The 22,267-nt window shown below is 46.3% G+C and overlaps 1 protein-coding gene across 2 annotated transcripts in view; it reads left to right on the top strand.

Moving 5' to 3' along the window:
• Positions 1-22,267, top strand: part of CACNA2D1 (calcium voltage-gated channel auxiliary subunit alpha2delta 1) — a 1,913,432-nt gene that overhangs the window by 1,770,106 nt on the left and 121,059 nt on the right. For both annotated transcript variants that reach the window (XM_078674178.1, XM_078674177.1), the window contains one exon: positions 17,270-17,382. In XM_078674178.1, the coding sequence (XP_078530304.1) occupies positions 17,270-17,382 (113 nt within the window). The remainder of the gene's footprint in view (positions 1-17,269; positions 17,383-22,267) is intronic.

The following is a 22,267-nucleotide window of genomic DNA, read 5'->3' as shown; positions in this document are numbered from 1 at the left end:
TGCCCTTAGAGGGCCATGGCTGTTTAGGTTTGGGGGGTTGGGATTCCTTTCCCTGGGAACTATTTTGGGGCCCTTCTGAGAACTCCTTTTGATTGCCCTTGTCCCCCCACTCTTCTGCTGGGGACCCTGCCCATCTTTGGCTGTGGTACCCACTATTCCTCTGTGGACCCTGGTACTGGTCCAGCGGTCCGCCTCCTTAGCAAGCTCAATGGGGTCTGTCAGCTTGCTGTCTAAAAGATGCTGGCGCAGCTCTGGAACACAAAGACTACTCAAGTGCTCCCAACTGATTAAATGCAACAACCCCTTAAAATCAGTTACTTTACTGCCCTTCATCCAACCTTCCAGTGCACGCTAGTACAAATTCACACACTCCATCCAAGTCTCAGACTCTCTCTTCTTGGAGTTCCTAAACTGCAGTCTGTACTGCTCTGGGGTAAGGCCATACCTGAGACATAAGGCCTCCTTCATATTGGGGTAGGTCATGGCACCTGCTAATTCTAAGGGCTCTAGAGCACTCCTCCCAGAAGCCTCAAAATGTTTCCACAGGCCCGCCCCCCAATGCTGATCAGGCACACCATTCATCTTCAATGCAATTTCATACGAAGTGAACCAGGCATAAATATCCTCACCCCTATGGTAATTCTGTACCAGGTCCTTGGGAATATATACTTTACCCCATGCACTGGCTGCGCGCTGCCACCATTTGAACTGGCATCCACCTCCTTGGCTTTAAGATCCAGTTCTTTCATGCTCAACTCATGAGCCAAAAGCAATTTCTTTTCCTCTAGGGCACGAGCCTCTCTCTTGTCTTCCGCTGCCCTTTCTTTCTCCAATTCCAATTGCCTCAGTTTCATTTTCATGACTTCCAAGTCATATTCTCTCATTCTCTGATTTTCTTGTAACTCTTCTGGGGTGAGGCCCCTACCGGAGTGGTTGCTGCCAGCTCCTGAGCCTACTCTGCCCACTGGCAGATCTTTGACTTGGAAACCATTCCCTCCATTTACATCATCATCTCCCTCTTGTGCCTCCCAATGGGCCTTCAAGAATCTCTGCAGCTCCTCCTTTCTGTAGGCGCTCTTTATGGGGCACTCAAACTCAAGGCAGAATTTCCTAAGTTGCTCAACTTTGTATGAATACAAATCTCCAATGGCAAACTCCAATTCTACTTCCGCCTCCTTACTGGGTGCTTTCCCATTCAAAGACATGATGCTTGGAAGAGTTACTCAAAAATAGAAAAATCAAAAACCAGTAGTATGCGGTGGCGTAGTGGTCTGCACTCACTAGTGATGTACACCAATTACTGTGGGTCAAGTACAAATACAAGTTCAAATCCCACCGCTGCCACCAATGTTGGATCTGGGGGTCTCTAGTTGGCAGAGGTAGGTACCACTGTCCAAATAGGGACCCTTGCTTCTAGTCAGGGCAAGGAGAGAACCCTCTGAGATAACCCCTGCTCACCCTCTAGGTAGCTTGGCACGAGCAGTCTAGGCTAACCAGAGGCAATGCGTAAAGTATTTGTACCAACACTCACAGTAACACATTGAAAACACCACAAACTGACTCCACAACAGTTTAGAAAAATAAAGGTATTTTTAATCTAAACTACACAAGACCAAAACGACAAAAATCCAACATACACAGTTCAAGAATATGGTTTAAAAAAGAGTTCTTAAGGTTGCGTTAGAATTCTCTACGTTGCGATAGAATTCTCTACTGATGCGTGAAAAGTTCACAGTTGCGTCATGTTTACTCACAGTACCTTTTAGTTGCAACAAAGTTCCAAAAGCAGAAGCTGGTGCGGTGGAAAACAAGCGATGCGTTGCTCCTGAGACCCTGGGGAGGCGATGCGACAGCCCCGCTGCAGCAGCGGGCGTGTTGCGACGAATCCGGTCTGTATGGGGAGGAAGGCCACTTGTATGGATTCCGGTGCGTAGGTTCCATAGGAAGTCTGTTCTCGCAAAGGCACGATGCGACGATCTCGTAGGGGCTGCGACGATCTCCGGGGCGACGATGCGCGGTCCAGCGGGGATCCTCTCTCTCGCAGCTCCTCGATGTGATGGTTCTGGGACGATGCTCGCAGCGACGTGATGCGGTCCGCAAGCAAGCGGTGCGGCGTTCTCACCCAGCGACGACAGGCTCTGCGACGATACTCGCAGCGATGTTCGATTCTCCCGCACCGGTCTGGTGTGTCCCGCAAACGAAGGAGGCGACGTCTCTGGCAGCGGCGTCAGGCGCTGCGACGATCTCGACCTCCGTAGCGGCGGGAAACTTCTCGCACTGTCGGGGATGCGCTCCGCAAGCTAGCGATGCGACGCTTTTCAAGTTCAAAAGTCACTCAAGCTCAGTTTCAAGCTTCCCAGCTCAGGTACAACTTCCAGAGGCCCCACAACTGGATCAAGCACTCTAGGAAGGACAGAACTCTCTCAGCAGAGTTCAGGGAAGCTGGGGGTGAAGTCTTTTTGTTCCTGGGACTTCAAAACAGGGAGCCAGCTCTTCTCAGGCCCTTGGAGATTCCTTCAAGACAGGGGACACAGCTCAACAGCAAAGTCCTTCCCCTCTCCTTGGCAGCAAAGCAACAGGTCAGTCCAGCAGATAAACAGCAGGACAATCTTCCTTCTTCAGGTTCAGCTTTCTCCTTGGCAGAGGTTCCTTCTTGATTTCCAGGATGATCTAATTTTCTGTTGTCAGGGGTCCTGTACTTATACCCCTAAAGTCTTTGTTCTCTTGGTGCATGTGGGCCCTGAGCCCGGTCTGAACCAGTTCTGGCTGGATCCTGAGCACTTTGTTTTGCTGGCTGCATCTTTCCTTTCAGAGTGAGGGGCAGGTCCTCAGCCGCCCAGCAGGGGGGTGGAGCCAGCATTGTGGAAGGCAGGCACAGCCCTATTCAGCCCAGGTGCCAACTCATCCATCCTGCTGGGGAATTCCCCAGCCCCTGTCACTCACAAACCAGACAGTCAATACACAAACAGGTCCAGGCACACAGAAGGGTTAGACAAGAAAACAGCAACTTTCTAAAAGTGCTGTTCTCAAACCCAGGATTTAAAAACAACCTTTCCTAAAAGATGTGTTATTAAATTCTGAGTTCAGGGATACTAGATACTTATGTCCTATCTTGTTCCTATGGGAAGAAATGCTGTTAACCACTGTAGCCAGCATCCCCCATGTTAATCTATGGAGCAAGATAGCCTTACAATAGTGAAAAACGAAAATGGCTGTAATTCACTACCAGAACATGTTACCTGCACCAGTACATGCTCTACCTTTCACATACACTGCACCCTGCCCAGGGGGGTACCTTGGGCCCTCCATAGGGGTGGCTGATGTGCACAAAAAGGGAAGGGTTAGGCCTGGTCAGTGGGGACACTGGCCAGGAGGACATGGCAGTTCTAAACTGCCCATAGGCACTGCAGTGGCAGACCTGAGACACCATTTTAGAGCTACTCCTGTGGGTGGCACAATCAGTGCTGCATGCCCACTAGTAGCATTTGTCATCACCAGCCCTGGCACACCCAGTGCACTTTACTAAGGACTTCATAGTGATACAAACATGCCAAACATGTATATCCAATCAGAATAACAATTTACACAGGGAGCACTTACACTCTGGCACTGATCAGCAGTGGCAGAGTGTCCAAAGCATCTAAACCAGCAAAAACGAAATCCAGCACAGCATCAAAAATACAGGAGGTAGAGGCAAAAAGATTGGGGAAACCACGCCAAAGATGCCAGGTCTAACAGTATTATGTGTCATGGAGTGTAATTACGTGAAGTGGTGTTGTGTGGTGTTAAATTTTGTGGCATGTTGTGGAATTCGGTGATGCGGATTGGATGTATGTGGTGTGTAGTGGAATTGGTTTGCGGAGTAGAATTCATCTCCAGGATAAATACACTCAGGGCTTGGAGCCCAATGAGTTTACTCCTTAGATCACATACCGTATGGGGTGACAATTGTAAAGTGCAGCATGTTTTCAGACAGGCATGTTCTGTCACAGTGTTTGATCTTCAGTGTCCGTGGAAACGTTCCAAACAAAAAAGCACACCGTTATATCTTATGACTGCATACACACACATATGTATGTATACTGTAAGTCTGATTTGCATTGGAACGATCTCCCCATACTATCGCTGTTACATGGTGAGAAGGGCGGTCCGAATATTTGACTGGATCCAGCCAGCACGCCGAAATTTGTTGAGGCACTGTAAATGCTAGAGATGAACTTGGACTTCTATTCAGAACTGAGACTTCGACCTCTGAGAATGTGATGAGTATACCTTACTATGTCTAATGGTTCCTGTAGTCGTTAATATACATGTTTCCAAATGAGCGATGGGTGGAGCAGGTTGGGATTATGATTCCTTAGTTCAGGGATGGGAGGACAACAGGCACTCTGCAAGGTTGGAGGCAGGGAGGGGGTGGCGGGAGTTATTGGAGGAGGGGTTAGTTTAGTTTGTAGTTCTAATGCCACACAGCAGTGCCACACTAACGTGAGACTACTCCGGCCACATGACTCTTGCACCGGTGGGCTGAACCACCTGTTGAAAGACACGCAATCCTGTACTATTCTGCTGCTGACGCGTGCAATCCATAGGTGCATCAGCACTAAGGGGATCACCAACAGAACTTAAGTTCCTAACATGGAACGTGAATGGGTTGGGGGATAAACTTGAGAGAGGGATAGTCCTTCAGTACCTTAAGAGGCAGGCGCCAGACCTGGCCTTTTTGCAAGAAACCCATCTGATAGGTAATACTTGTAAGGCACTTGGCAGATGGGGCTGCCAAATTGATTGCGCCGGCTGGGTTCGCTTTGTGCTCCCGTGGGACGGGGATCCTCCTACGGAAAAACTACCCCTACATAGTTTAGAGAACCTGGACCGCTGATCAAGGCAGATTCGCTGCTGTGTCCGGCTCATTGGAGGGCGTAACAATCAATGTACTCTCGGTTTCTGTTCCCCCTGCAATGCAGCGAACCACACTCCACGATCTTAGCAAGTTTATCCTTCAGTTACCACTTGGCACATTGGTAATTGGGGGGGATTTTAACCTCACGGTAGATGGCATACTAGCCAAGTGGCCCACGCGTAGGAACCCCACTTCTGGATCAAAACTCGCTGAATTTCTGTCGGCCCTTGACCTTGCAGACATATGGCAACAACTTAACCCCACAGCTACACAATTCACTTTTCATTCTGGGGCACACAACAGCCAATCATATATAGACCATATGTTGAAGCACACACAAGATTTTTCCGAATTCAGTGAGGCCCGCTGCCTAGTGCGAGGAATCTCGGACCATTCCTCTTTTCTGGTCAAGATGACAGGGGGCTTGCCTACCAGGTGAACTACTCTGACCATAAATCCATGGGCACTTAAAATACCGCACATCAGGGCTGCACTGATTAAGGATACCGAACTATATTTTACAGAAAACATTGGCTCGGTCTCTTCAGCCCAGATCCTGTGGGGTGCATTCGGAGTGGTGGTCAAGTGGAGGGCCCTTTCTCTGATGGTGGGCCATAAAAGGAAGCTAACGAAAGAATTGTCCAACCCGAGGAAGAAATCCTGCAGGGGGAAATGGAACTGACTCAGACCCCAGATCCTGAAGCGCAGCGACGACTAGCAGTTACGACATTAGATTACAAACAGCTTCTGAGAGAAGCGGCCAAGGCAAAACAAAGATCGGTTTGCCATAGAATTTATGAACACAGGGAGAGAACTGACACCCTTCTGGTCTGGCTGGAAAAAAGGGAGCAGGCGTCAAGGTGGGTGCATAAATTAGTGCGGCCTAAAGGGGAAGAAATCACTGATCCCCAGCAGATTGCAGAAACAATGGCTACCTACTTCGAATCGGTCTATAGACCCGCTGTAACAGTCTCGCCCACAGCAGCGGGGGAACTTCTGTCAACTATTAGGGTATTCAGTCTGTCAGCAGATGATAGAGATTCTAGGTGCGCCCTCAGAGGAGGAAATTCAACTGGCCATCCGAGATATCTGTTCGGGCAAGGCAATGGGACCGAACTGGCTCCCGATTGAGTTCTTCAAACTCATGGCTTCTAAACTAGCGCCTCACCTGCATCAGATGTACTTAGAAAGTTATGAAACTGGAATGTTGCCGGAGAATATCCGACTTGCCTCAATTGTGGTCATTCACAAAAAAGGCAAACCAGCCAATGATTGCAAAGTATATAGACCTATCTCTTTGCTCACAGCTGAGGCCAAAATACTCGCAAAACTACTAGTGAATAGACTTATCCCATTGATCACCGGGCTGATAGACCTGGACCAGTCGGGCTTCATGCCAGGGCGGAACACCGCCCTGAACCTACGGCGCCTGCATGGGGTATTGGGTAGACTGCACACAATTCAGGAAGACGTGGCCCTTTTGTCACTCGACACCGCAATGGCGTTTGACACCATTGAACGGAACTATTTGTTTGTCATCTTGGAAAGAATGGGATTTGGGCCCAACTTTATAAAATGGACTAAACTACTCTATTCCAACGCGATTGCCCACGTGGCTGTGAACCAACATACTTTCAGACAATTTCAACTAGGAACGGGGAACCAGCAAGGTTGCCCCCTGTCAACCTTAATATTCACCCTGGTGCTGGAGCCCCTGGCTACATGAGTGAGGGGAGACCCTCTGATCCGTGGTTTGAAGTGGACTGAGGACCATGAAGACAGAATCTCACTACATGTGGACGACATCCTGTTATACATGGCCTCCCCTACCTCTTCCCTCCCATCGTATCCTCCACATTTTCCGAATATTTGGTGACTATTCAGGATATACAATAAATTGGTCTAAATCACAAATATTTCTGTTGCAGGGCCCTCCGCCGCGTGGACCGCGGGAATATGAAATCCCGGTGGTATAGAGGGGTTTCTGGTATCTAGGCATTTTCATCACCACGGACTCAGCTCGATTTTATGAGGAAAACCTACTTGGGACCTGATACGTTTTCCCGCAGATGTCAAACACTGCCGTTCGCTCCCCCAGACCCTGCTGGGTCAGGCAGCTCTTTTTAAGATGCTGGCACTGCCGCATTTTCTCTATATATCGCAAAATTCCCCAGATAGGATCCCTGACGCTTATTTCTCCTGTATAGACTGTGCAGTGTGCACTTTACTATGGGACGGTCAGGCGCCTCGAATTTCGAAACAAAAACTTTTGGCGGGATTGTATGATGGGGATTGCTATACCTGATATCAGGTCATACTACCAATCATCTCACTTAGTTACAATTAACTGTTGGGCACACGGGAAATGGAGGGCACAGGTTTTTGCACCGACTTGTGGCTTATGGGACGAGGAGCTTACAATAGAGTGCTCTACACAAACCCCAAAAATTAGGACTTACTGGACCGACAGCACGTACCATAGAAACTTGCCATAAGGTCAACAAATAGATGAGTTGACACAATAGATGAGTTGACACAATAGAATCACACGTGCAACCCCACTTTGGGAGCCTGAGCAACTAGGTCAGTTCGGCACCTGCCCTGGGTTTGATAAGTGGGATCTCATTGGTATCTCTACGGTTGGGGGCATGTGGAACTCTAAGGGACTGGTTACCTTTGCTGACCTCCCAAAAAAGTACAACCTCTCACAAGCTGAAACATTCCGATACTTGCAGATCAGTCATGCACTCAAAACAGTAATTCCAGGGGGCAACCCACTCCCGGAGGCTTCCCCACTCGAGGATAGGTTGATATTAGACCCCATGCTAAAAAAAGTCATAACCATACCTTATAATAAATTGATTACCAACCGCCCAGATCCTCTAAAACGCCTGTGACAACACTGGGAGACAGACTTGGGTGAGCTCGAGGAGGTGGCCATTCCCATGAGATTGCGGTTAGTCCAGCTCAAAGTCCTGCACTGTTGCAACCTAGCAGCAGGAATCCTGGTCAGGATTTATTTATTTGTTTATTTTAAAGGTTTATAGCGCTGGCTAGACCCTAAGGTATCAGAGCGCTCACATGAGTATCGGACTATAATTGTAGGTTACATCATTACAAGATTACACAATTTCAAAGCATAGTTACATAGTTACATGTTAGGTCGATAAAAACAATAAGGACATATACGTAAGGGAAAGAGGAGGTATGGGGGAGAATCAGGGGATGGGGGTAGGAGCCGGGGAAGTAGAACAAAGAATGAAGGAGGGAAAGAGGTGGGGGAGGGTGAGAGACAGAGTATGAAAGGGGAGGGTGATGGGGCACAAACCGGTGGACGAGTAAAAGCTGCATCCAAAAGTCCGTTAAGCTGTGATCCCAGGGCAAGTGGAATCATTCCCGCATCTCCGTTGCATGAGGCTTCCTTGATGCAGTGGACTCTCTCAGAGGGGTCTCTGAGACTCCAAGGCCTAACTACTGGATACTTCCCCAACTAGGGGAGAGGGAGTGCTTTGGAAAGGGGGACCATACCATAACCTCAACTGTGAGTGGCTCTCTTGATGCTGTGGACTCTCTTAGCGGGGTAACTGAGACTCCAGAGTATGAATATTGGAGCTTTCCCCAACAAGGGGAGAAGGAGTGCTTCGGCAAAGGGCACAAGGGACAGGGGGCTAGGGGGCGTAGATACAAGTTATGTTGAGAAAAAAATTAATTATTTACAACAAGGGGTGGTGATGGACAGAGTCTCTGAATTAAGCAGAGTACTCTCACCCAGTCAAGAGATCAGGGCTAGATCCAACACCGTTTTTTAGCTCATTGCACCATCCCAGTTTCAGAACCTGGCTGTACGCAAATTAGTCTGTCCCTGGCACAGTGCATCATGGGAACAGGGCAGACCAGACTACAAAAGCCAATTCTTACACTGGGAAGGAAACAAGCTTCCGGGGACCGGTTTCTGCCATGTCAGGCGTCTTCGGCCCGGCTTGCTTGAATCCTGATGGTGCAATGAGCAAGGGACTCACATCTGAGTATACCCTTCCACGCTTAGGGTGGACAAAATTATTTACAACAAGGGGTGGTGATGGACAGAGTCTCTGAATTAAGCAGAGTACTCTCACCCAGTCAAGAGATCAGGGCTAGATCCAACACCATTTTTTAGCTCATTGCACCATCCCAGTTTCAGAACCTGGCTGTATGCAAATTAGTCTGTCCCTGGCCCAGTGCATCATGGGAACAGGGCAGACCAGACTACAAAAGCCAATTCTTACACTGGGAAGGAAACAAGCCTCCGGGGACCGGTTTCTGCCATTTCAGGCGTCTTCGGCCCGGCTTGCTTGAATCCTGATGGTGCAATGAGCAAGGGACTCACATCTGAGTATACCCTTCCACGCTTAGGGTGGACAAAATTATTTACAACAAGGGGTGGTGATGGACAGAGTCTCTGAATTAAGCAGAGTACTCTCACCCAGTCAAGAGATCAGGGCTAGATCCAACACCGTTTTTTAGCTCATTGCACCATCCCAGTTTCAGAACCTGGCTGTATGCAAATTAGTCTGTCCCTGGCCCAGTGCATCATGGGAAGAGGGCAGACCAGACTACAAAAGCCAATTCTTACACTGGGAAGGAAACAAGCTTCCGGGGACCGGTTTCTGCCATTTCAGGCGTCTTCGGCCCGGCTTGCTTGAATCCTGATGGTGCAATGAGCAAGGGACTCACATCTGAGTATACCCTTCCACGCTTAGGGTGGACAAAATTATTTACAACAAGGGGTGGTGATGGACAGAGTCTCTGAATTAAGCAGAGTACTCTCACCCAGTCAAGAGATCAGGGCTAGATCCAACACCGTTTTTTAGCTCATTGCACCATCCCAGTTTCAGAACCTGGCTGTATGCAAATTAGTCTGTCCCTGGCCCAGTGCATCATGGGAACAGGGCAGACCAGACTACAAAAGCCAATTCTTACACTGGGAAGGAAACAAGCTTCCGGGGACCGGTTTCTGCCATTTCAGGCGTCTTCGGCCCGGCTTGCTTGAATCCTGATGGTGCAATGAGCAAGGGACTCACATCTGAGTATACCCTTCCACGCTTAGGGTGGACAAAATTATTTACAACAAGGGGTGATGATGGACAGAGTCTCTGAATTAAGCAGAGTACTCTCACCCAGTCAAGAGATCAGGGCTAGATCCAACACCGTTTTTTAGCTCATTGCACCATCCCAGTTTCAGAACCTGGCTGTATGCAAATTAGGCTGTCCCTGGCCCAGTGCATCATGGGAACAGGGCAGACCAGACTACAAAAGCCGATTCTTACACTGGGAAGGAAACAAGCTTCCGGGGACCGGTTTCTGCCATTTCAGGCGTCTTCGGCCCGGCTTGCTTGAATCCTGATGGTGCAATGAGCAAGGGACTCACATCTGAGTATACCCTTCCACGCTTAGGGTGGACAAAATTATTTACAACAAGGGGTGGTGATGGACAGAGTCTCTGAATTAAGCAGAGTACTCTCACCCAGTCAAGAGATCAGGGCTAGATCCAACACCGTTTTTTAGCTCATTGCACCATCCCAGTTTCAGAACCTGGCTGTATGCAAATTAGTCTGTCCCTGGCCCAGTGCATCATGGGAACAGGGCAGACCAGACTACAAAAGCCAATTCTTACACTGGGAAGGAAACAAGCTTCCGGGCACCGGTTTCTGCCATTTCAGGCGTCTTCGGCCCGGCTTGCTTGAATCCTGATGGTGCAATGAGCAAGGGACTCACATCTGAGTATACCCTTCCACGCTTAGGGTGGACAAAATTATTTACAACAAGGGGTGGTGATGGACAGAGTCTCTGAATTAAGCAGAGTACTCTCACCCAGTCAAGAGATCAGGGCTAGATCCAACACCGTTTTTTAGCTCATTGCACCATCCCTGTTTCAGAACCTGGCTGTATGCAAATTAGTCTGTCCCTGGCCCAGTGCATCATGGGAACAGGGCAGACCAGACTACAAAAGCCAATTCTTACACTGGGAAGGAAACAAGCTTCCGGGGACCGGTTTCTGCCATTTCAGGCGTCTTCGGCCCGGCTTGCTTGAATCCTGATGGTGCAATGAGCAAGGGACTCACATCTGAGTATACCCTTCCACGCTTAGGGTGGACAAAATTATTTACAACAAGGGGTGGTGATGGACAGAGTCTCTGAGAAAAAAATAAAGACATACGTTAGGAAAAAAGCAGGCAAGGGTAGAGATTCAGGGGAGAGGGGTTAGGAGCAGGGAAAGTGGAAGTGGACAAAGAATGAAAGAGGGAAAGAGGTACGGGAGGATGAGAGACAAAGCATGAAAGAGGAGGGGGAGGATGGAGGGGGCACAAACCGGTAGACGAGAAAAGCTGTGTCCAAGGTCCGGTAAGCTGTGATCCCATGGAAAATGATATCACTCCCACATCTCTGTTGCAAGAAGTTCCTTTTACGCAGTTGACTCTCTCAGAGGGATCTCTGAGACTCAAAGGCCTACCTACTGAGGGCAGCTGCACTGATCCTCTCTGCCCTACGCAATGTCAACAAGAAGGGACCTTCTTCCATACAATCTGGGCATACCCAGTCGTTCAGTCATACTGGAACCGAATTGCTGGACATCTTGAGAGGGCCGGGGAAAAGAAATAACAGCTACCCCGCAAATATGCCTACTACATATATGGGACGCCACTGACTTTAATCAGACAGAGAAAATATGGGTGTCGCTTGTGTGGGCCATTGTCAAACACAACAATGCTCAGAAATGGGGGCCAGAGGAGGTGCCACGAATCAGAGACTGGGCAATTGACATGGATAGAGCCATGAATGCCGAAAAGGATGTATTTAAAAAAAGAGGCTGCCCCAAAAAATGGCATCGTAAACGTACAGCATGAAATACATATTAAGGGGAGCTTTGCCTGTCACCTGCTGTGGAGTTGCGACGTAGTGGGGTCAAAATGCACGGAACATTTACCGCAATTGCAGACTTGTCAGAATAACGAGCTATTGTGTTATCTATGTGCAGTTTATTCATTCATGCTGAGTGTATACCTGTAGACATGCCAAGTCTTGAAAGCATTGCTGTATTGTTTGTGGTATTTCTCAATAAAACAGTTTAAAGATCCAACCTGTCACCCTTCCCCACTTTGTCTAGTACCCTAAAGAAATACTATCCTGCAAATCTTTGATTTTAGTGCTAAGATACCATAATGCGAGTCCTAAGTCAAGTCAAGAATTATAGTCTGTCTTTCCCATCTGAATGCTACTTCACTGTGGTTCTCCATTCATTTATGGAATTAAGCAATGTCAGTTCACAATGATTTAAGTTTGGTTGACAGTTCTGAGATTCTGGGTTCATCCTGCCCATAGTGAACTTGACCAATAAGAATTACCAAACTCGTGATATTTTCGGCCCAGGTGATGCACCCTGAGAAATCACCAAAGTCTCATCTATATGTATTTAAAGCATATAGGGGAGCTCCAACTCATTATATCCTACAGTGCTTAAATAGATCAAAAGAAAGTTGTCCTTGATGAACTAATCAAAGTCAAGTCAGTAGAGCCAGCAATTGTGGGGTAGTTGAAGACAGAAAAAAGCATCCCAAGTGGACTTTACAACCAGTCTGGCTAACAACTTCTGCCAGTTCCAGTTTCACTTTTGGGTTCTGCTGGCTACTTCATGAGCGGCTGTCCACAACGCAGGTCTGGACTGGAGGTTAGTGACCCAGCTCTGGTACAATACAGATCATCACTCGTCACTGCTCAAACTCAGCCACTCTATCCCCACATGCTTTGGTGGTCAGAATGCACACTTCATCCAGTATGTCAGCAGATTCTGCCCCAGTGTGTTTAAATGCCTCATTTAAGAGCCACCATCTTGTTATCTTATGTTAAAGGAATTTGTTAAGAGCCCGTTCACCAAGTGGTTTCATGGCGCTGAGGAACAGGGAAGGCGGCGTCAACAGAGCAAAGCATTGGCTTATGCGTAAGCCTGAGATAACAGCAGGGTCTTAGGGAGTTTTCTAAACTGGGCATAAGAGGACTTGGACCTCAGTTCCATTGGGAGAGAGTTCCAGAACGGTGAGGCCTAGACCAAAAATCTAAGACCCCTGTGCTTCTTGCATTTAAAAGCAGGAGTGGACAGTAGGTTCAGGTGAGAGGAGCGCAGCTCCTGGGAGGGGATATAGCGCTGGATCTTCGATGAGACAAAGACTGGGCCAACACCAGCAAGAGCTTTAAAGATAATGCAACCCAGCTTGAAGTTACAGCGCTTGGCCACTGGGAGCCAATGAAGACTCTTCATTAGGGGGCTAACATGATGGTGTTTAGGGCGGCAATAGATTAGCCTGGCCGCTTGATTTTGAACCAGCTGCAGGTGGCATAGTCGGTAAGCTGGAATGCCAACATACAAAGAGTTGGCATAGTTGATACAAGAGATTACCAAGGCCAGTGTGACCAGGGTGAGGGCATCAGTGGTCAAGAATCCGCTGATCTTTCAAATTCTGCGAAGATGGAAAAAACAAGCAGAAACAACCAAGCTGATTTGAGCTTTCATGGACAGATCGTTGCTGATGAGGATACCTAAGCTCTTGACAGAGTCAGCTGGGCGTGGGGGACTGCCCAGGGCAGGGGGCCAAAAGTTGGAGCTCCATGGGTTGGCAGTTCCTCCTGTGAGAATCAACTCAGATTTTTCAGGGTTCAACTTCAGTTGGTTGATATACAACCATTCGCTGATGAAGCTCATGATGGATTGGAAGTTGAGCACTGAGGGGGTGGAGGAGTCGATGTTGAAAACCAGCTGGAGGTCATCTGTATAGTTGAAGGTTTTAACCATTTTAGTGCGCAGCGACCAAATTAAAGGAAGTAGATATAAATTGAAAAGAAGGGGTGAGAGGGAGGAACCCTGGGGAACTCCACAGTTCAGCTTGATTTTCTGGGCAGAGAAGTTGGCGATGCGTACTGCCTGATATCAGTTGCTGAGGAAGGAGGAGATCCATTGCAGGGCCAGGCCCTGAATTCCAGCACCGCCGACACGGTTGATCAGGAGATCATGATCAACCGTGTCGAAAGCAGCAGACAGATCCAGGAGCACCAGGGCCTGGGTAAGGCCTTTATCAGTCCACCTCCTAAGCTCATCCATAACTGACAGTATGACTGACTCCGTGGAGTGTGCGGGTCTAAAACCCGCCTGGTGTGGGTCAAGGAAGTGGGACTGTTCAATAAAAGAGCTGAGGCATGGGCCTCCAGGATTTTGCCCAAATAGGGGAGGAGGGAAATGGGACGGTAGTTACCAAGGATCAGAGGGTCCGCATTGGGTTTCTTCAATATTGGGACAATTTCTGCCCTTTTGAAGATGTCTGGGACAGTGCCTAGTTTGAGAGAGTTATTGAGAAAAGAAGGACCGGGTCTGGGCAGGCGAGGAAGGCTGCCTGCAAGACGTGAGGGGAGCAGCAGTCCAAAGGGGAGCCTGATCTAACTTTTTTTAGGAGCATAAAAAACTCATCCCTAGAGATAAGGGGGATTTGATAAATGACAAAGGGGTTTTTACAACTGGTGGGGGGGTCATAAAAAGAGCCGAGTGTAGGGATGCTAACCTTAATGCCGGCTATCTTCTCGATGAAGTAAGAGTTATGGGAATCACATAAAGATTGTGAGGGGGCAGATTTCACCATAACTCTGTCTGGTTGTGCAAGTTCATCAACGATGGAAAAGATGTCCTTGGATTTATTGGCAGAGTTCATGATTTTGGAGGAGAAATAAGCCACTTTGGTCTGAAGAATGGCGTTTTTATAGTCTCTAAGCTGGCTTGTGTAAGTGGCCTTTTTTCTGGGGAGTAATCACGTCTCCAGCGGCGTTCAGCTTGCCTCAGAGCCAATTTATTGGCCTTGAGGTCACCGGAGAAACAGCGTTGGGCATCGTGAGGTCGTTTGATCTTAATATTCTTAAGTGGAGCAAAGCTGTCACTGGCTGATTCGAGCCAGGCTTTAATGCTATTTTCCTGTCTGGAGAGTGATTCGTGAGGGGTGGGCATTGTGGCTTTTAATAGTGAGCAAAAATCATCAATGTTGACACTGTTCCAATTTCTTGCTAGGTGGTTTCCTAACTGGCTGGTTTTGTTCAGGCAGGCACAGGCCAAGGTGAATGTAATAAGATGATGATCTGACCATGTACATGGGGAGATTTGTAGAGTGGATATTTCTAGGTTGGATGTCCAAACTTGATCTAAGATGTGCCCTTTTATGTGGGTGGTGGCCGTCACGTGTTGGGTACAGTTCATACCCAGGACGAGGTCTGTTAATTCCAAGGAGCTAGCACTTTCTGGTATGTCGTTGGGCCAGTAATTAAAGTCTCCAATTATGGTCATTCGGGCATGGTTGATAGCCAGTGGGGAGATCATTTCACCTAGAAGTTGGGGAAATTAGGGCATGTGGTGCGGGGGACGATAGAGTAGGACACAGATAAAAGAGGACTGAGGTGATTCAAATTTCAGTATGAGGCTGTATGCCCATAATCCCTAGTGAAGAGAATTGGAGTCTATGATGGATGATGGCAGCAACCCCTTCCCCGATTTTCCCTAAGGGGCGATTAGCCTAAAGGATATAGTAGCCGGAGGGTATTGCGGCTAAGATGTCGGGGCAGATTCATCAGTGAGCCAAGTTTCAGAAAGTAGGAGGATATCAGGTTTCTCTGAGTCTATGAGCTGGAAGATCTCCAGCTAGTGTTTCACCATAGAGCGAGTGTTAAGGTAGCTAAAGGTGAGGCTCCCTCCCTTAAGAAAAGCTTGAGCGGGAGACTCTGGTGAGCTCTTGGCGGGAGTAGAAGGATCCCTGTAGTTCGGTAGGTTGACGAGCTCAGGGTATCTATTCCGGTGGGCCAAGATGCCTGCTTTGTTAACAATGGCCCTGGTCATCCATCTTCCACCTCCATGGGCAGTAGCATCTTCAGTGGTTTTGTACCATGGACAGCAGACCTCAGTTAATGCCAAATGTCATAGTCTTGCTTCAAACTTAAGTGGTGAGTGTCCTTTGTGGAAAAGGTTAAGCGGGTGTATCAGTTCAGTTCATATTCACAGGCATTCAATGCCATATTTCAGGGCCCGACCAACTTATATCTCCTCTCACATGGTTTCGCCAAGGTCCAACCCCATCATGACAGTGGTTGTCTTTCCACAAGCACCAGTCAATGGAGATCTTTGAAAGAGCAACCATTACCTCCCGGCCACACTCCATCTGTCATTGAGTTGACTTTGAAGTTATCTAAATGTTTTACTCGAAATAAATACGCCCCTGCATATATATATATATATGTCAGTGTTTTGGAAGAAACTTTTTTCTCTTTCACTTTCTAAGCGAATTTGGAAAAGGTTTTATAACTGTGAGAGAGTGTGCTTACGATTTGCCAGTTAAGTTGTCACTACTTCAGAGTGAAATACATTTATTATCTAACCACTTACACCTAACCCTATGGTTCTGTTGTTCATTTTATTGTTACACTGCCCAATGGCCACCCTAGTGATTCTTGTCAAAACCAAATGTTGTGATCTGCACCAAGCTGCACAAACTGACACACATGATTACATTAGTCTTCATAAGACTTACGGTCATGCTTAACAACTAACCCCTCAATATTGGACGAGGGCATGATTGAGAGAGATTCAGCAACACATGCACTAGTTATATTTAAGTGAGCAGATTGGTAGGCGTGACATAAACTAAAGCCTCACACCCTACGACTCTGTGATCTTGTACCTCCCCAACAACGGATGTCAGGACCTGATTCAATCTGTTCCTACAATGTTTTTAATGCAGTATAGTCTGCTATTTCCATTTCTCAATAAAGAATTGTGTATATTTGTCATTATTATGGAATTCATTTCTAAATAAGCTTTGATGTGTGGAATTTAACATAGACAGCTAGATGGCAAAGGGCCCACCCCAAAAGGGGGCAGGACTCGCCAAATTGTTCTTTTTCAATATTGTTCATGTGGTTCATATTTAGCGAGCTTTTTATCACCTAGTTAACTTTTTTATCAACCTAATTACTTGCAGGACTAGATATTGAACCTAAGTAAAATATTTATGAGCTACACATGTATATTGCTCCTTGATGTATTGTAAAAAACTGTCATTGAAAACGGTAGAGTGCAATTTAGTTTAACAGTGAAATAATTATTGGGAGCGCCTGCATCAATGTATTCTTCTAAGACGTTTTATCAGTTTTTACTATATGTTACGCTAATTGTGCACCACATCCTACAATGACATTTAGGAACTGAAATGTACCGATTCTGTTGTTACCAGGCTGTTTCGTTGTCGCCATGTTAACAGTCGAGTGATATGATCTTGCTGCTTACATATTATCTGTTTACTTATTTTCCAGAATTTATTACGCTGAAAAGCTGATGAACATGAACCTTGTATTTGTAATTGCCGAGAGCAAAATGACTTGCCTCACGTGCGATGCAGGAGTACTTATTCAAGCAGAGCAACCTTGTATCCTTCAAATTGAGAGCCATTATCCTCATGTATATCTCAGTTAAATAAGCAGACATAGCATGCAGCTGTTTAAGCAATAATGACTGCTAAAGGAATGAGACAAGATAAACGGGGCGCAGCTGATGCCTGATTTTGATCTTAATGATAAATATATAACCATGTCAGTATAATTACAACTTTAAATGGATGTTGTTGCTAATATGGCACACGGGAGACACGCTGACACCTTTTTTTTCTTTAAAGGGGACCACTGTTGTATTGAATCCACAGTTTGTCTCCCTGTCTGAGAACCGAAGGTGTGCCTGTTCCTTGACCATTTAGAGGCAGACGTAAAAAGTCCTTTTGCAGTCACAAAAATTAGTGAACTCAGAGGGCTTGCGACCAGAAAAGGACTTTGTTATATGTACCAAGCACATTTTGTGAGTCAGAAAAGTCTTTCCGACTCACAAAATGGTTTTTGCGGTCCATTGTAAATTGCAATTTGGAGGAGTCGTGAAAGAAGTGTTGCATCATAATTGGAAGTCATAACTGTATGCATGAATTATGTTCATCCACAATTGTGGGCACAGGCCATTGACCAGTTATTGACACCTCAAAAAAGGCGGCAGTTGTTTCCCAGAGAGGGGTATCTTCTCTTTAGTGATTTTTGACAGCAGCCTTGGTAAGACTAGACGATTGTTAGAGGACCAATGCCTGCTCGTGCAGGGGTTTTCCGAAAAGGAAAACCTTTCTTTAAGGAACAACAATATGAGCTTTAAGGAGCTTTGGCACTTAAAATAAAAAGTTTTCCATTTGGGAATGCAAACACGGGGATGGTAATCTGCTTTTCACTATGGGCCAGATTCACAAAGGGCCTCCGCTCATGTAGCAGAGTACCGCAATCGCAGGGGTTTCCGAACTCGGGGTGAAATCTTCGGAATGAGAATTCCCCTTGCAGAGATTTTGCCCCGAGAGCAGAGACTCCTCCAGTAATGTGGGGCTTCCGCTATGAGTGTGGAGGCCCTTAGTGTATTAGGACCTATATATTTATCCAATCACAGAGGGCTGCCTAATTAATATTAATTAGGCAGGTCATCTGTGACCCCTTTTGAATGTACATTTTGTGATGTGTCCTATGAGTACAGAGATTGCACAATAAAATTAAAGACTGATCACAAAAAGTCAGAGCGCAATTTGCAACCACATTTGGCAACCATTGTTTGAGACATGTTGCCCGTAGTGTTGGATTCAGTGAAATATGTGGTTTCTGAGTTGGCAGAATCATATTCAAAAGTAGGACATGGGTTAAAACCTGACAATGACCACAGGTGCTGGATTCACAGAAGCAGTACCTATATCTGTGCATGCTCCTCTAATGTAATGCATTGAGTCCCATGAGCTGCACTTGTAAATAGGATAAAGTAGCCCCGACATATGTTATAAGGATATTGCAAATCACAGAGGAATTACATAACTATTTACATGAACTATCCCAAAGCCTGAATTAATTTATAAGGTTATGGAACTCCAAGGTGACTTGCAATAGCCTTATTATGCGCTGCAGGGAGTACTTTATTCCTTATAAAACATGATCACACCATCACCTTTCCCACACACCACTTAAATGCTTGGTCTCATATAAAAGACAGCATGAAGAATAAAAAGAGAATCTAAAGTGCAAAATTAAAAACATCAACTAGCTGTTAGGTATTTGTTGCAAAAAGATGTGAGAATTCGTTTAATACATGTGTGGGTTTTTTTGGAAAAAAGGCTCGGTGACTCAGTTTTGGTAGTAACTTGCAGAAAGATTCTAATTATTTTATAATTACATAAGGAGTTCAAAAAAGAAACATGTTGCCATAGATATCTAGTTTTTGCTTGTCACTGTACAGTTAGAAAAGCAAAGCAGAGAAAGAAAAGCCATGTTTCACTTTTGTTCTTTAATCAGTTGCTTTAATTATGCTCAATGAACTGTCTTCGCTACTGTCTCTGACAGCAGCATTGTGACGTCAGAATTCAATTGTAATAAGTTATTACAGTTGGGCGGCTACAGCACTTCTTTATAATAGATGGCTGGATGCATCACAAGCCACCGACTATAAAGAAATTACAGATAGTTTTTTATACAGGGTGTACAGAATGCCAATCATTATAAAGAGATTTGTGCCTATTGATTTTGAAGGCACTTTGCACTTCACCCACATCAATCAGTGGAGAGGCATTGCCATATATAAGTCTTAAAAGAAAACTACTTATTTAAATCTTGAACAGTGGAGTACAATAGCTGGTAGTTATGAATAGGGCATTCCTTTCCCCCGTTAGTGTTTGTCATTTTTGCTTCACTGGATCCGCAACAGCCCGGACTAGTAGACACGAATGGGCTGTTTGACAATTGCAAATCTTGCAGCATCTCTTTCTGGAAAATGGTTGCAACCATAGTTTCAGGATAAGAAATGCTTGTCTTTGAGCATGTATAGTGCTCACCAGCCTGATGAGTAGGTTTGTGCTATAGAAATACCTTACATATACATACATTTGTGCATATCAAACACCTGGCCCATTCTAAAACATATTTCTGACTGGTGCATTTGTGAACCAAACATTTTTTTACGCCAGCAGAGTATTTTTGTAAACGCATTAATTAATGTTGCATGTGTGTGCACGCACAGAATGCACTTTTACCTATCTGAGCTAATATTGTAAATCTGGCCCATATGTTAAGTTAGGTTAAAATTATTTGTAGACCACTAATGTTTAGAACCTTCTTGGCACTATTTCATACATCAATCTGAAACTCATACTAGTCTAAGTAGGAAACCACAAGGCTTTCAAATCAAAATTTACACAGAAAATGCTGGGCATGCAAAGAAGCCAGGTTAGCCGCTTCCACTGAGAAAGCTCTATCACCTGATCTCCCCTTCCTCATTGAAGGAATGCATGGTAGGGACAAATGAGACGATCTTACAGTAAGCACTGGTGTGAGACAAGCAGGGGAAGGCTATGATAACCGCTTTGTGAACAATGGGTAAAAATGTAAAATGTGTCCTTTGCATGGAGCCAGCAAAGCTTATACATGGACAGAGTGATTTGTACCCACCTTTTCTTCCACACAATAGATCTGCCTTCTGTGTTTTGTATTAGTTGCAGGCTAGCCAAGACCGTTCCAGCTCGTCCCAGGTAGACACTGTTACCATATTCCAGTTAAATTATATAAGTGCATTAACAACTGATTTATGATATTAAGAGCATCATTAGGATGGCGGGCTGACTTTGTCCGCCTGCCATACTGACGTAAAAAGAGACCACCCGCCATAAGTGCGGTGGTCCCATGGGGGTGATAAGGATGCACCCACCACACTGGCGGGTGCATCCTGCATTTTTAACATTACGGCGGGCGGTGCTTTCAGCATCACCCGCCGCAATGCCAAAAATGCATGTTGTGCATATGCATGCACAATGTGGAAGGCACCGCCTGCCATTTTGTGCATGCACATATGCAGGGGGTACCATAGGTACCCCCAATGTGCCACCCCCAACAACCTGGGGGCCCGCAATGGGTCCCCAACTTCAAACTCTGCATGCCTTTCCGTGACAGCAACTCCACCATGGAAAAGCTGCCTCCCGCCTTCTTCCTGATATGGTGGGTGGTGTCTAGCATACACCGCCACCATAGTAAACCCTTTTCCGCCCAGTCGACTTGTCGACCGGGCGGAAAAGCGGCGGACGGTCTTCCTGTCTGCCGCGGTACCCCGCCATACTAATATGGTGGGGGGAAATGGGTGGTGGGCGGGGAAGGATGTAGGGCAGATCGCCACCACCAGCATGGCGGTGGTAATCTGCCCTACATCCTAATGGACCCCTAAGTGATAAGGAGAGACAGGTGCCCCTAATTAGTTATAGCTAAAAATAGCCACTAGAAACCACATCTACTTGTATCTCCAAAGGAAGATATTCTTTTAATATGATATTCAGCATTTGGGCACATTTGGATGGAATGGGGCAATCTTCCATGGGTAACAGTGATTTAATGTTGGTCCAACCTTTGAGAGCTTCTGTTGTTCAAAAACAAGACGGTTAATCAATTGTGCAGCTAAACCATGTAATACCTAATCCTGCTGTATGGAGCAGCATCTGAAATACATAAAGTAACTATGGCAAACAGGGAATGGTCATTCACCTGTGCCGTAGGGGCAGAGAGGTAAATAAGGTGGGTGTAAATCCTCCTGTGTTACATAAAATTTCACAAAAAGTAACTCACGAACCATGAAGGCTATTTACTATTTCTCACACTTAACCCTGGGTGGTTAGATATGGGAAGATCCTATATGAAGCAATTAGTCACTAGCCACTAGGGAGTGGTGAAGGAATCACTTCCTTTTGTTTATATTACCCTCCACACACCCTAGTGGTGTCATGCTTCATCATCGGGTCACACTGACCCCTATAACTTAGGGTGGGCTCGACCATATTTCAGGGAGCTCTTGATAAAAAATAGCCAGTTGGAGTTAAAGATTAAAAATCTGCAAGCATATCCCGGTATCCCTTTATTCTTGGATATGCCAGGGATATTGAAATGTTCAATATGGGGAGGTCAATGGGATTTTAATGGTCCCATGACCAACACGTTTCAGTCCTTGATTGGCCCACAAGGGTCCTGGACTTTCATCAGGGCAAACAGGAGGTGTCTCCATGGTAGGAGTGAAAGGGGAATTCCCTATTCTACATCAATGGCTCGAGGGCAGAAAGCTGCTCCTTCGAGCACCCGACCTATTTGTCGTTTTGCATTTTCTTTACTCCATCTGTCAGTAAGAAGAAACAAAAAGAAAGAAAAGAAGGTCATGGTATAACATTGTAGTATACACTCTGCTCTTCCCGTGTGTGATGTGCTTGTGATGACACCCAT

The sequence above is a fragment of the Lissotriton helveticus genome, chromosome 1_1 (assembly GCF_964261635.1).
Source record: "Lissotriton helveticus chromosome 1_1, aLisHel1.1, whole genome shotgun sequence".
Lineage (NCBI taxonomy): Eukaryota > Metazoa > Chordata > Amphibia > Caudata > Salamandridae > Lissotriton > Lissotriton helveticus.
The sequence above is the reverse complement of the archived record's forward strand: the minus strand, read 5'-3'. Positions and strand labels throughout refer to the sequence as shown.